General features: G+C 45.0%; 1 protein-coding gene across 1 annotated transcript in view; it reads right to left on the reverse strand.

Annotated features, from left to right (window-relative positions):
- The window catches only part of CELSR1 (cadherin EGF LAG seven-pass G-type receptor 1), a 159,355-nt gene that overhangs the window by 56,948 nt on the left and 88,617 nt on the right, over positions 1 to 13,790 (reverse strand). The window contains exons 4-5 of the mRNA XM_032201043.1: positions 10,811 to 10,926; positions 7,401 to 7,489 (exon numbers count right to left, since the gene is read on the reverse strand). Of these exons, the coding sequence (XP_032056934.1) occupies positions 7,401 to 7,489; positions 10,811 to 10,926 (205 nt within the window). The remainder of the gene's footprint in view (positions 1 to 7,400; positions 7,490 to 10,810; positions 10,927 to 13,790) is intronic.

Consider the following 13,790-nt stretch of genomic DNA (forward strand, 5'->3'; position numbering starts at 1 on the left):
ATGCCAAGAACTGCGAGGGCAGGGCCGAGCTGACCACGGCTGCTGCAGGCACAGCGAGTCACTCTGAGCCAGCAGAAGTCAAACTCTGGCAGGGCCCACATCTGATCAACAGTGGCATTATCATAACCTTCAACAACCGCTTTGTTTATTTAGAAAATCTCTCTCAATCCTTCAACAAATTAGTTTGGAAGCCACCGGGAGGATTAACTTCAGAAATTCTCCCTCAGATCGCAATTATGTCTGCTCAGATGTCACGAGTGATAGACATTTACATAAGCCGTATCCAATCTTTATTGCAAATTACATTTCCAATCATTTGACTTGTGTTGGGATCTGTCTCTTCCAAGAGAGCTCCAAAAAAATGACAGGGGGAAGGGAGGGGAAGCCTCAGCAGGTGCTCCCCAGCACAAGCTGTAATACCCAATACCTACCAAAGAATTTCCTTCTCAGGTGCTTCTTTTGACTGTTCAAATGATACTGGGTGGCATCCTGGATCCTTTTGGGGCAAAATCTTTCACCCAGGGTCCAATGACTAAACGTTATGCCTAGCTGGTGGCAGCTCCGTGGCTTTTGTCCAAGGAGCTGGTAATCTCTATTCAGCTGCAGGCATGTGCCTGCCTCGTAAATCACCGGGGCTGCTGGCAGCCTCACTGGCTGGAGGGGAAACCAAGGGCTGGGCAAGCAATGCCTTCGAGCCCAACGGGGACAGGGGACAGGCAGTGGTGGGGACACAAGGAAGGCTGTGCTGAGCCCCTGTGCCATCCCTAGCCCATGGCAGGGGGTTGGCACTAGGTGATCTTTGAGGTCCCTTCCAACCCAAGCTGTTCTGCAACTCTAATTCAGCCTGTGTTGAAGAAATGGAGTAGAAGTGGAGCCTTGCCCAAACACTGCTGCTAGCCCTGCTGCACAGAGCTCCCATGCAACTTTCTTCTTTAACCCCAACTCATTCTCTAAAGAATCAAGTGAAGCCCTGACCTGGCTTGTGGCTGCCTTTTTCTTCCTGATTTTACCTTCTTGCCCCTGTCCTTCTACTTCATCCCGAGTCCCAAGCAAATGCAGACAGGATTTGTTCCTCTGCCCAGAGGCCCCCCACCTCCACCACCGATGCTGACGCTCCATGGTGCGTGCGACTCGTGGGCGCAGACCCCAGATCACTCATTCTGCTGATGCTGTGTCGCAGCCGTACAGGCACAGTTAAATCACCACTCGGGATCAGCCAGGCCGGCCAAGCATGACATGAGAGCTGCAACATGCACCCAAGGTGCGGAAAATCAATTACAGCATGGGTCTTGGCACTGCAGCGGAGGGGATTTTGGCACCAGGAACCAGCCTTCAGTTGAGGGATAGGCGCAAGCTCTCCAGGAAGGAAAGGCACTGGCAAATTCTAGCCCTGGAGTGGGCTGAGAGCTAAATCTCTGCAGCATGAGCTCAGTCATCGGCAGCGCTCAAGCTCCAGCTTGCCCCAGCTGAAGGCCAGCTAACTCCATCGCGCACCACAGGCAGGAGGTTTTTGAAAGCATGTGCAGCTCTGATTTAGAGCAGCTCACGCACTGCGCTTTGAATTCACGGCACGCTGAAGATCAGCCCGGAGCAGCTCTCGTTTCTTTCAAGTTTATCTCCAGCTGAAGAATTTGCCTGTTTTCTCCGGAGGCTGTCTCCAGGCGAGGCGCAGGTCTGGGCTCTGCCGGCTGGGAGCACACAGCAGTGGAAAGCAGCAGGTCCCTGCTGCCTGTAACCACTCCGAAATTGGGGCTGCTCCCCAGGCAGTCAAGGATCTGAATTAACAACCTCAGTGCTCCCCAGCAGCCTCAGGGAATGCAAGGAAGGAGTTAAAAAAAGGCACCTTGCTATCTGTTGGCACAGGTGAGAAGAAACCTTGGTCCAGTTATGTAAAAAACATGATGTTTGTCCCCAGTATCTCCTTGCAAGGAGGTGGAGGCTTGAGTGACCAGTACAGCCAGGACTCCAAAATGCCTGGCACCCGTTGTGTTTGCACCTCTGGGCTGTGGAGGAGCATCTCACACACGCTGCCCCATCTCAGTCCCATATCTCAGTGTTTCTTCTGTGAGTCACTCTGTGAGTCATCTAGGGATTTGTTATCCCCTCCTCCACAACTGCTACTGCACATCGGCCACCCTGTAATAGCTTATTTCTCTCTGCCCTGCTCAGGTTTTCCGTCATTTAGGTAAAATTTTCCTGTGCTCCTTTAAACAGGAGCAGAAGGAGCTTCTGCCTACAGAAGAGTAACGTCCTTAAGCGACTTTGATGTCATGTATATGTAAGTAATATATGAGATACACAGTACATAAATATACATGTACATGCCCTCTATAATTAAAGGAACATGTCCATACGTAAAACATTTTTATCTTGTGCCAAATGATGAATTCTACCCTGAGGTGATGAGTCAGGTAAAACATTAACATAAATTTGATGGAGTATCTTAAATTCTGAACAAAATTGTGTTTCTATCAGAAGTTTGGGAGAACAGCTTGAAGTTTTCACTTAATTAAAAACATTACCCACTACCCAGGCTGAAGAGAACCCCCCAGACCGGGCACATCCTACATTGATACGTGTCCCTGGTGCTGTATGTGCAGTGAACAGCAGCTCCTTGCTGTGATATCACTGATACTGAGCATTGCTACCATCAAACGTCCCGGTGGTTTTGGTCATATTCCAAACTGACAAATGCCAGCATCATCAAACCTATTGACTGTCGTTCACCCCAATAGGCTCAGGAGAGCCACAGGACTGAATAAAGATCAAACTCTCTCTCTTTCTCTCTCTGATGTGCTCTCCACTGATAGGAATCAGGCCACCAAGGCAAAGAGAGCAGCTCGTTTCACTGCTGCCCCTTACACCAGTTGTCCTGTGAGCAAGCAGCAAGTTACTTCTATTTCTCATCAATGTTTTGTTTGTCAGGTTCATAATCTTCCCCTTTCTCCCACCTTTCCTTCCAAACTAACAACAATATCCCATTTCTTCTTATTTTCTTGTAGATATGTCTACCTCTCAAGAAAGCAGGTCGTGCAGGTCACCCTTAATTCCATGCCACCCGTTGATTTTACTGGCTGCAGGATCAGGATCCCAGAAGTTAACGTGTTTTAGCTAACAGACGTGGTGAATGGCTGTCCTCCCTGCCTTCCCCCCAGCTGTCAGCAAACAGCTATAATTGCAGAAACCACCACTAACAGGTAAACTGATACCTTGCTACTGGGGAGCTGACAAGACTTTTAATATAGAACTGAAACTAGAGAACAGTTATAAAACACTCCTTTAGCTCTTATAGCTACTAATTCTTTCCCCTTGGTGTTTTGCCTCCCAGAAACCCAATACAGAGCCAACACTTACTTAGTGAGACATCTATTTGACTCCCTTAGGCATTTCCACCGAAACCAAGTGTGGCAACGGGAAGCATCCATTTCCATCACTGTACGCTGCATGAAACAACGCTGCTTCCTGTCTTCTTCTGATATAGCCTGGTTTGTTTCTGCAGTGTGTCACAGTGCCTGCACATGCTTGTTTTTTGGGAGAAAGCACCAAGTACTTGGTCTGGTACAGAACTGCTTTGCTGCTTCTCCACAAACACCACCATGAGTGGATGGGGTTGGATGAGAAATTGCAGTGGGCATTGCCTACTGGTCAGAGATCAAAGAATCATAGAATGGCTTGGGTTGGAAGGGACCTTAAACATCACCTAATTCAACCCCACCACCACAGGCAGGGATGCCACCCACTAGATTAGATTAGTCAAAGCCCCATCCAGCCTGGCCTCGAGCACCTCCAGGGATGGGGCAGCCACAGCTTCTCTGAGCAGCCTGTGCCAGGGCCTCACCACCCTCAGAGTGAAGAATTTCCTCCTAATGTCTAGTCCAAATCTCCCCTCTTTTAGATTAAGACCATTTCCCCTTGTCCTATCATTATTTACCTGAGTAAAAAGTCCTTCTCCATCTTTTTCATAAGACCCTTTTAAGTATTGAAAGGCCAGAAGGAGATTTCCCTGGAGCCTTCTCTTCTTCAGGTTGAACATCTTTAGCTCTCTCAGCATGTCTTCACAGGAGAGATCAGCCCTCTGATCATCTTCGTGTCCCTCCTCTGGACCCCTTCTAACAGCCCCACATCCTTCTTGTGCTGGAGGTCCCAGACCTGGATGCAGGGCTCCAGGTGGGGCCTCATGAGGGCAGGATAAAAGGGGACACTCACCTCCCTCACCCTGATGGTCACACATCTTTTAATGCAGCCCAGGACGCAGTTGGCCTGGGCTGCAGGCACACACTGCTGGCTCATGTCAAGTCTTTCGACCACCAGAGCCCCCAAGTCCTTCTCTGCAGGGCTGCTCTGTGGAGCAATGCCCGTGACTGGCTGCAGTGGGCCTACCTCTGTTTTTTCTGACTTGCACTCTGTATTCAAAAGGGCATCTAGCCACAAGAGAGACTTGCTGCAAGAATAACATTTATTTGTGTGAAGGGCAGGCACAGACTGTCAGTGACAGGTCTGAGAGGGGTCTTGACTGACCTTTTCTTACCAAGTCCAAAACATTTGTCCCTCAGGGGTAGGAGACCCATACAATGAGGAGTTAATTATAAAACAACATTTTTTAGAGAGCTCTTAAGGTATCTTTAATTTTACCAAGCACACTTCTGAGTTGAACAGAGAAAATAATCTGCAGCAGTCACTTCTACACTTACTCCATGTTTAATTATCTTTATTACCAAGCTGACCCTGCAGCAAGGCACCAGCTCCAGGGTGGCAGCATCATGTTGCAGGACCGCGGGCTGTGCTAAGGAAATAGCTGCTGCAGAGGTTTCCTGCCAGGGTTACCCCCTGCGTCCAAGTCACCCCCTCCTGGAATCCAAATTTCAGTGACACTCAGCAAAATATCATCCACAGAGCTGCAGATGCCAAAAACCATTCAAACTTTGCTCGTATCCAGCCGCAACCAACTCAGGTTTCAAGAACAGCTTTCAGAGCTGTGAAAACTCATCTATAAAAATTTGCTTTGGACTGAAGTGATCCATATTATGTGTCAAAGCCTGTTAGCCCCTCTCCTCAAAAACTTCAGATGAAAAATTAACCTCAGCTGTGAAGAAACCTAATACTGCTTCTGAGAAGTGCAGCAGTATCCGGAAGCTCCACACAAGGCTGGGCACCTTTTTTTATATTACATGTATAAATGCAGAAAGAGGGAAATAACCCGAACGGTTTCTAGCTTTAAAGAAGTTTAACAGGAAAAAGGAACTGAGGTAGAAGGATGAAGCTAAGAGTACTGCTGCTCGGGGTGGCTGTGCTGTGCCTCAGCAGGGGAAAGGGGCAGAAGCAGCAATGGAACGAGGATCTGCCACTGTGCAGCAGGATTTTGGGAACAGTGGAAGGATGCATCACCTCCAAAACAATAAGAGAGCAGGACACAGTGCAACCCGTGTCCTGCCCCTGCCAGCCTGCAAGCTGTGTGTAATTTAAGCCAAGTCATGAGTTTTGGGCCCTCTGTTACTCAAACATGTCTTAGCTACATCAAGTTTAGACGCAGCATCCCATTTAACTTGGCACAACACAACCCCCTAAATTATCTCTGCCTTCAGCCTCCTCGCAGGGATTTTTCTTCCAAGTTGGTTAAAACACGAAGTAGCCAGGGAACTGCTCTGCAAACAACTAGCAGCTGGCACCAAGGACACCAAGCCCCACAGGGCTGCCTCTGCTGCATCTTTCACCACTGGTATGGAAAGGTGGTGAGATCAGTGGTGGTTCTCCCCCTGCTCTCCCTTTCTCCCCTGAATTTCGCCTTGTGCAATGGGGACCGATTCATTCTCCTTGAAAGAGGAAGAATTCGTTCTCCTTGGGCTGAGGAAGAAAATGATGACAGGGCGTCCGTGTTAACGCCAGGAAAACACCATTCCCTGCACCGCTAGCACAGCTCACCTACCAGTCCGGCTGAAAATGAGGCAGGGGGTTATTTTTAACACCCGTGTCAGTTCTCTTTGCCTTTTAAAGAGTGTCCCAGGCCCCTTATCTGCTTGACAGCGTGCCAGCAAGCTGCTCCAGTGGCCGTGCTGCAGCCATCACCTCCTTGCCCCCTGGGGAGCCCGAGAGCTGGAGCATCTCTCCACCAACTCTGCAAGTGCTGTTTGCTCTTCATTAAGGAAAATGCAGGGAATGGGAATGCATTTTGCACTCTGTAAGAAAGGCCTCGTGGTGTCCACAGATGCAAGCACGGTGACACACCAAGCTTCACTTCTCTGTGTCTCAGACAGTACAGAGCTAAAAGTATATTGGTTTTAAGCAAAATATATATATATTTTTATTTCCTCAGTAAAATATCCTTCAGCTAGGAGACCCTTTGGACCAGGAGTCCAAATAAAACTGTAATCCTTGCATTCAATCTGCTGTACAAACTGTGATGAAAGGATGCAGCAGTGGGAAATCAAGAACTTGCTGATCATATTAATCCTTCATCTTCCATTCAGCTTCCCACATTAGTATCCTGTTTCCTTTTTAACAGCCAACAATGCTGCTCTATTTCCTTATGTAATCCCTCATAGTGCTATCACAGCAGACTTAAAAGCAGCGCTCCTTGGGAACTAAATGAATTCTCTTATTTTTGCTATAGATGACAAGCTTTGACATCTCTCTGCACACAGTGACACTGCACACCCTAAAAGCCTGCACTTTGCTCTTCCTGAAGCGGCCGGTTTGCACAAATCCCCATCCAGTCAAACCAAACCTACGTGTGACAGCTTCCAAGAGAGCAGATGTGTGACCGGGTCCTCTGGGGACTGCACCTCTGAGTGCCCTGATGGCATGGAGCAATGCTTGCTGCTTTTCTCTTGTACATCCTCTCAAAGAGCAGACAAAAACGATGTAGTAAAATAGCTCCTGATTACTGAAAAAGTGTCAAACATTTCACAACCAAATTTTTCAAACCACAGAGGCTGGCACTAACTAAACAGGTTATTTTATGCAAGAAAATAGAGATATATGGAGCAATTTTGTTTTGCCTCAGAAAATTCTGTGTCAGTGGTTTGTAGTTACTGTGCTGAAGGGTCCTGCACTGTGCAATTCTTCAGAAACATCCAAGTCAGTGCATCAGTCATTTTAGATACATTGACACTTGAAAGGGTTTGAAGAACTGAAAACTAAAGGAGTTGCGGGTACCTGGAGGTATCCCTGGTGGTATTTCTGGGGAGGACACACTAGGTCAGATTTTGCCTTCTTGAGACAACGCTCAAAAGCCCTCAAAAGGATTTTTTGATCCAGGCAAGGTGAGTGAGACCAGCACCATTTTTGCAGAGCTGGTTAAATAAATAAAACTCGGGTCAACTGCATACATCAGTAGAGCTCAATGACCCATGCCTCTATTACTTTACAAATCATAGGGGCATTGCCAACGTGATTTCTCTTACCTTGTTGTAGTACTGCACCTGGACCGAGTGCCACTGCCCATCACTGACCCCTCCAGGAACGAATGGTGCCACCGTTGTGGTTGTTTCCCCTGCAAGGACAGGTAGAAGAAAAAAATCAGTCAGTGCAACTGCAAGCTCCACTTCACCCTAGACTGCAACATGGAGTGACCCGCATCAGGCACAGGATGTGGTGGTCTTAACTCATCATGGAGGAATTCGGGTTTTTGTCTCGTGAGGAGGCAACTCATCGCTACAAGAAGGACACTGAGGTGCTCGAGAGAGTCCAGAGAAGGGCAACAGAGCTGGTGAGGGGTCTGGAGAACAAGTCTTATGAGGAGCGGCTGAGGGAGCCGGGATTGTTCAGCCTGGAGAAGAGGAGGCTCAGGGGCGACCTTATCGCTCTCTATAGGTACCTCAAGGGAGGCTGTAGCGAGGTGGGGGTTGGTCTGTTCTCCCACGTGCCTGGTGACAGGATGAGGGGGAATGGGCTAAAGTTGCACCAGGGGAGTTTTAGGTTGGATATTAGGAAGAAATTCTTTACTGAGAGGGTTGTGAGGCATTGGAATGGGCTGCCCAGGGAAGTGGTGGAGTCACCATCCCTGCAGGTCTTTAAAAGACGTTTAGATGTAGAGCTTAGGGATATGGTGTAGTGGAGGACTTGTTAGTGTTAGGTCAGAGGTTGGACTCAGTGATCTTGAGGTCTCTTCCAACCTAGATGATTCTGTGATTCTGTAAAATCCTCAGTTTCATGGAAATAGTTTGGTGCACAAACACAGAAATAGCTTCTGACCCGTTCTGGTGAACTGTGTTACTTTCTGTTAGGCTTTTGCAGAGTGCTGAAGCATCGGGTAGATACAGCCACCGCTGCAACAGCCAACAGGAGTTTTTCTACATGTCTGACAAAAGCAGCATGTTGGAGTTTTTAAATATGAGGGGTATCACGCCGGGATATTTGTCAGGGAGGGAAGCCTGCTTCTAGGCAGCGGGGAGGAATTGAAATGCGACTGTGCTCCCTATTAGACAGGTACGTGTATTAAACATGTGGACAGGAACCTTAGGTCTTGGCAAAATTTTACTAGTAATTTATGAAATTATGGGCGGCCTTTCAGTATTTAAATTAGAAAGCGAGTTCTTCACATTGCAATTGTAAAGCAGAAGCCTTCAAATCAGGCCTGAATCAGCACAAGCAGCTCAGTAACCAGGCATATCTGTGCCGAGGTAGCAACAAAATAAACATTCGTGTTGAAAGGACATAAAAGGCCTGGCACGGAGAGCAGATTGCTAGGCTTTGTCTTTTTTTTTTTTTTCTTTTTCCTTTCTTTTTCTTTTTTTAAAAAACAGTTGGAAAATTCAACATCATAAACCACAGGAAAATAACTCTCTTCCATAAGCCAACATTATTGCTGCGCTTAAAACATACTCTTTATTTACAACTAATGCTTTATTCCTACGTCCTCTGCTTTCCTTTAGCTCTTGTCTTATATAATTCTGTTAATTAAAAACCACAGATTTCAGTTTAACACATTGCTGAGATTTTTTTTTTAATCATTTACTGATTAAAAAAATATGCGGTTAAAAATATTTTTGTTATTCAGTTAGAAAGCTTCCCCAAAAGGAAGCTCCTGGGTCTCCAGTCCTTTTGCTTTGCTTTCTGTGAAAAAGTTGTTGCGACAAGTAGAGCAGTCAGATCGGATGTCCAAAAATTGCATTGTTCGTTAAATGCCACTTAAAACTATAAAACATAAACCATTCCCCTTCCAAAGAAAATACCATTTGTAACGTGCAGGACCAGACCTGCTCTCAGGTGCAGTAGTGCAAATCTAAATTTAGTTTCCTGTATTTTAAAGGAGTTCCTCCACATTTAAATGCATATAAGTGCAAGTAGATTTTTTTTTTTCCCCCTCATTCATCCTCAGGGTGCCTGCCTAGTGATTTGGTTCAAGTTTAGACAGGCGGAGCACAGAAAGCAAATCTCTCCACCGGCAGCATGCTACTTCATTACACTAATCCATTCAAAAGCCTACGTCAAAATCTAATTTGTGCATCTTCTGGTTAATAAAGGAGAAACGAAAGCAGAGTATCTTTAACCCAAAGGGCCCAAATATGCACTTAAGCATCACTGGTAAATCAGTGGGGTCACATGGGATTTCCTGTGGGGTCTGATGGCCATGGGCTCTGGTTCTTGGGCTCTACCTCCATGCTTCCTTGACTGTACAACAAGAACATGTAGGGACAACAGCCCTTCCCAGTTATTTGTTTCTGTCCCAATGGAAAGCATCCCCTAAACCTGTGCCAACTAGAGGTTGCTTGCCCTAATGAGATTTAGCAAAGCTACCGAAGTCTCCACACTGAACTCCCAACTGGGCTAATGCAGGAATGCGAGAGGTTTACCAAGAGCATCAGCAATCCTGCTGTAGTCTGGAGGATCATTTCTGGTGGCTTCAATGTGCTTCAGCTGCATGCTTCAGAAGCTGACAGCTTCTTGTGCTACCCCTACTGTGGAAACTAGCGTTGCTGGTCATGATTTCTTGATGGAACTAGTTTATTGGCTTTGTTTGTTTTTAAACCCAGAAAACATCCCTATGTTAAGGCTGGATGAGGAAGAGCTCGTTGTAATTGTGCATTCATCAGGAGAAAGGTTGTCACTGCCAGGACTGATTTTCTGGAGCAAACCTCTCCCCTGGGAGAAGGCCACAGTGACAGTGACATGGTCCGTCCTGAGTATCATTTATTGGCCTTCCACTCTCCCTGCTCCTGGAAGCACTAAAAGATGCCAAGTTTGTCCTTAAGCAGAAAGAAAGAAAATGCCAAAGCCTCCAGTCTGTGTCTTCTAGCCCACCCTGGCAATGAGAGGGCAGCTTTGTTCTCATAAATACACTGTGGCTTGCATGAAGGAGAGCTGCTGTCAGAGGGCATCAGCGGATTCCAGCGATGCATTGCTTGTCATGAGGCAATAAAGAACAGCAGGCATTTTTCTTTTGTCTGTTAGCTTGTCCTTTGGCTCAAGTGTGTTTTTTAGACAAGTTATGCACCTAGTTTTACTGATAGTGTAGTTTAAAAGCGCATAAACACACAAGATTTATCACAGCATCATAAAATGAAGATTCATTTACACAAACATTGGCTGTCAGACTAGTGCCAATCTTTTATAGTCCTCATAAACTCTGGGTTTTATAACTGATACGTTGACAAGCTCCTGCCTATGACAGCGAGTGTTACTACCACAAACTGCTACAATCTGGATTATTTTGCAAAACCCTCCATCAGTTATAAACCGTACAACGTCAGCCAGTTACTCAATTAATGAGGCAGCAAATAGCTGTATAAAGACATGGAAGCACATTTCCAACCAGACTGAGACGATCTCAGGACCCAAAGTAGAAGTGGGTGACACTGGGGTGACAGCTCACCTGCAGAGAACGTGAGCTGTATCTGCTCCTCGATGATCTCCAGCGCAATGAAGTCGTGCTTCTCGTTGAAACGCCCGTTGTAGAGGAGGAGGGCATTCCTTTCCCTGGTGGCGAACCTGGAACACAGAGACCAGTAGTCAGGTAACGCTCCCAGAAATGCAAGACTTTGACTCCTTCTTTAGACAGAAAATTATACAATTAATTAAGAGAGAGGTCAAATACTTTATTTCACAACCAACAGAGGCAGCATGATGGAAATTAGGGGAATCTCTGCAGAGATCTGCTGTGGATGCTGGCCCTAACGAAAGGTAAAATGATGCAGAGACACAACTCAGAGTGAGTATCTGACTCTGCCCAAACAGTAGCAGTTATTACGCTTTGCAGGGTTGAAAAGCCAGAAAGCATTTTGACATCAAAGGCGGGGTACTTGCTGCCTGCTTACTGTCTACTTGCTGCATGCTACAAGGAGAGTCATAAACTGATCAAAAAGAACTGCTGGGGAGGCAAGGGGAAAAGAAAGATAAGAGGCATTTTAATAATGCCGTGCAGATAATCAGGGTTCCTCAATCAACAGATAAGTCACTTGGAGGGAGGAAAATAAACACTTTAATGAGTCCAGCTCCAATGGGTGTTTTTTTGTTCCTATTTTTCTTGTGTTTCCAATATGGGATGTATCACACCTTTCCTGCAAAAATAGAGGCAAATCCACTTTCAGAAAAGCCTGCTTTTTGGTCAGCACAGAACATTTTTTGACAATTTCTGTGTGTTCTGTGCATTTTATAATTTTGAATTGAATCCTGTTATCTTTGGGGATTTACAGACAGCTCTCATCTATTTACAAAAGCAAAAATTTGTGACACATCACATAAACACTTTCACGAAGATTAATATATAAAGGGGGAAAGACAGGGAAACCATGGGAGTTTCTTGTGTTTCCAAATGGCAGCGTAGTTTGATTTTGTATTTTGAACTTCAGGAAATATGCCTGATTTAAATTAACCCACTTTTCCCACAAATGAATCAACTGCTGAGCACAGCCAGTGAAAACTGCTTTCCGCAGACAGAAGAAATTACTCTTGTGCGTGTCAAGAAATATCTGCTAGCAAGGCTGTCATGCAGTGCAACAAAAACTGCATTCAGAGATTATGAAAAAACATCGAGATCTGGTATTTGAAGTAAATTTTTTCAAGACCAAAGAACATTTTTAAACAAAAATTGATTGTCAGACATATGTATGCAGTGGATCACACAGAGTAGAGATCTGTCAGAACTACGGGCCTGAATTTCGGCTACATGGAAATGGGAATTTTTTGGTCTATAAAATGTATTATTTTGAAGGAGGAGAATTAATTGGTCTGGTTCAAAACATGTAAGTCAAATTCTTGAAATTTCCAATAAAGTAAAAATTGAAAAGAATATGCATTATATTCAATCAAAATATTATATTACCATTTTGGCTACTTTTAACCATTTAAAATACATATATTTATTTCTAAATATATTTAACAATATAAAATAATACTTAAGTAAAAGTTAAACTAAATGAATTAAGACAATACAGCTGAAATATTTCAATAGTATCAAAATACTGATTTAGATTTTACTTTTCACAGTCAAGTCTTTCATCCAAAGCAGTAAATCCCTGTAAAACATTTCACAAGAACTGCATTTTTCAGTGGATATCTGCTTCATCAAAGCTGTTTTGATCAGATCTAACTGGAATATGTCTATATGCAAAAGAAATGGGAAATGTATGAGTAATGCTTCCTTAGTGGGCAGAAAGAGTTATTTTAACCAGCAATAACAGGATCTTTACTTCTGTTTGAAAATATTTTGTTGGATATGCTTACAACTGTCTGCCATCATTTTAACTTGAAAAAGGCAAAGTATCTTTCTACTTCTCTACCTGTTAACTGCGTGTGTATTCAGTTCCACTCCTTGCCACTAGCCCAAGGCACCTTTTGCATCGTGCTATTAACTCAGCGCTGCTACTTTTGAACTTGCTGAGGTGTCACCAGCCGGGGAATAAAAATATTTTTTTTTTAGTAGAAGGGATCTTTTTAAACTCAGGACATAGGAAATGAAAGACAAACTTTCTGGAAGGGTTTTGAATAAATGGTGAGAAAACATCTCCACTGACTGTGTCTCGGAGTGAAGAAGGAGTAGCAACTGCTGGGAGGAGGCAGGGAAGAGGTACAGTGCTGGGAGCAGAAAGACATGCCTGGTCAGTACCCAACATAACCGCATGACACAGCAAACAGGAAAAGTGTTTGGGGTAAATGTGCTCACGTGTTTTTGCTCTTCTACCCCTTTCATTAGGAATATTGTGGCATTTATCCTGCTAGCAGCACCACATGCTATATAAAATCCATGTGCCCCAAACCATTTTTGCACTGGAGGTGTTCGCTGCTCTGCTAAGCTCGTAACAATTATATGGACTTCAAAGAAAGAGCAACATATATTAGTTACTGTACTGGAGTACACAAACATGCTGCTTTTTGTCAGGAGCAGGTTGTGAGTCTCTGGAGGCTGAAGGAAGCTGGACACCCTGTCATATGAAGAATACTCCCGAATCACAAAATATGAAGTGGCAAATTCTTTGCCTAATCAAACCACTGATTCTTGCTTATCCTCATGTTTTCCACCTGCACTGAAGGATAATAAAAGCCAGAGAAATAACAAGTGTGAAAAAAGTGAACTGCAGGTATGAAAAGCTAAATGTGTCCCCATCCTGGACAGCGTGGGATGAAGCCCTGGATGACCAAGGCTTTTTATAATCACACTGCCTGGACTGTGCAGTGTTTAGCTCGGGACTAAATATGCCATCTTGGTTTAAAGACGGTGAAGAAATCCCAGTGCAAGCACTGCCATGTGAAGGCAGCTCGCCGTTTCTCAATAACCCCCACGCAGAGAATTTGAGTCACTTTAACTTGAAGCACCCTACACATCAAAGCTCTCTTCCCGAAAGCCTGAAAAATGA

The sequence above is a fragment of the Aythya fuligula genome, chromosome 1 (assembly GCF_009819795.1).
Source record: "Aythya fuligula isolate bAytFul2 chromosome 1, bAytFul2.pri, whole genome shotgun sequence".
Classification (NCBI taxonomy): Eukaryota; Metazoa; Chordata; class Aves; order Anseriformes; family Anatidae; genus Aythya; species Aythya fuligula.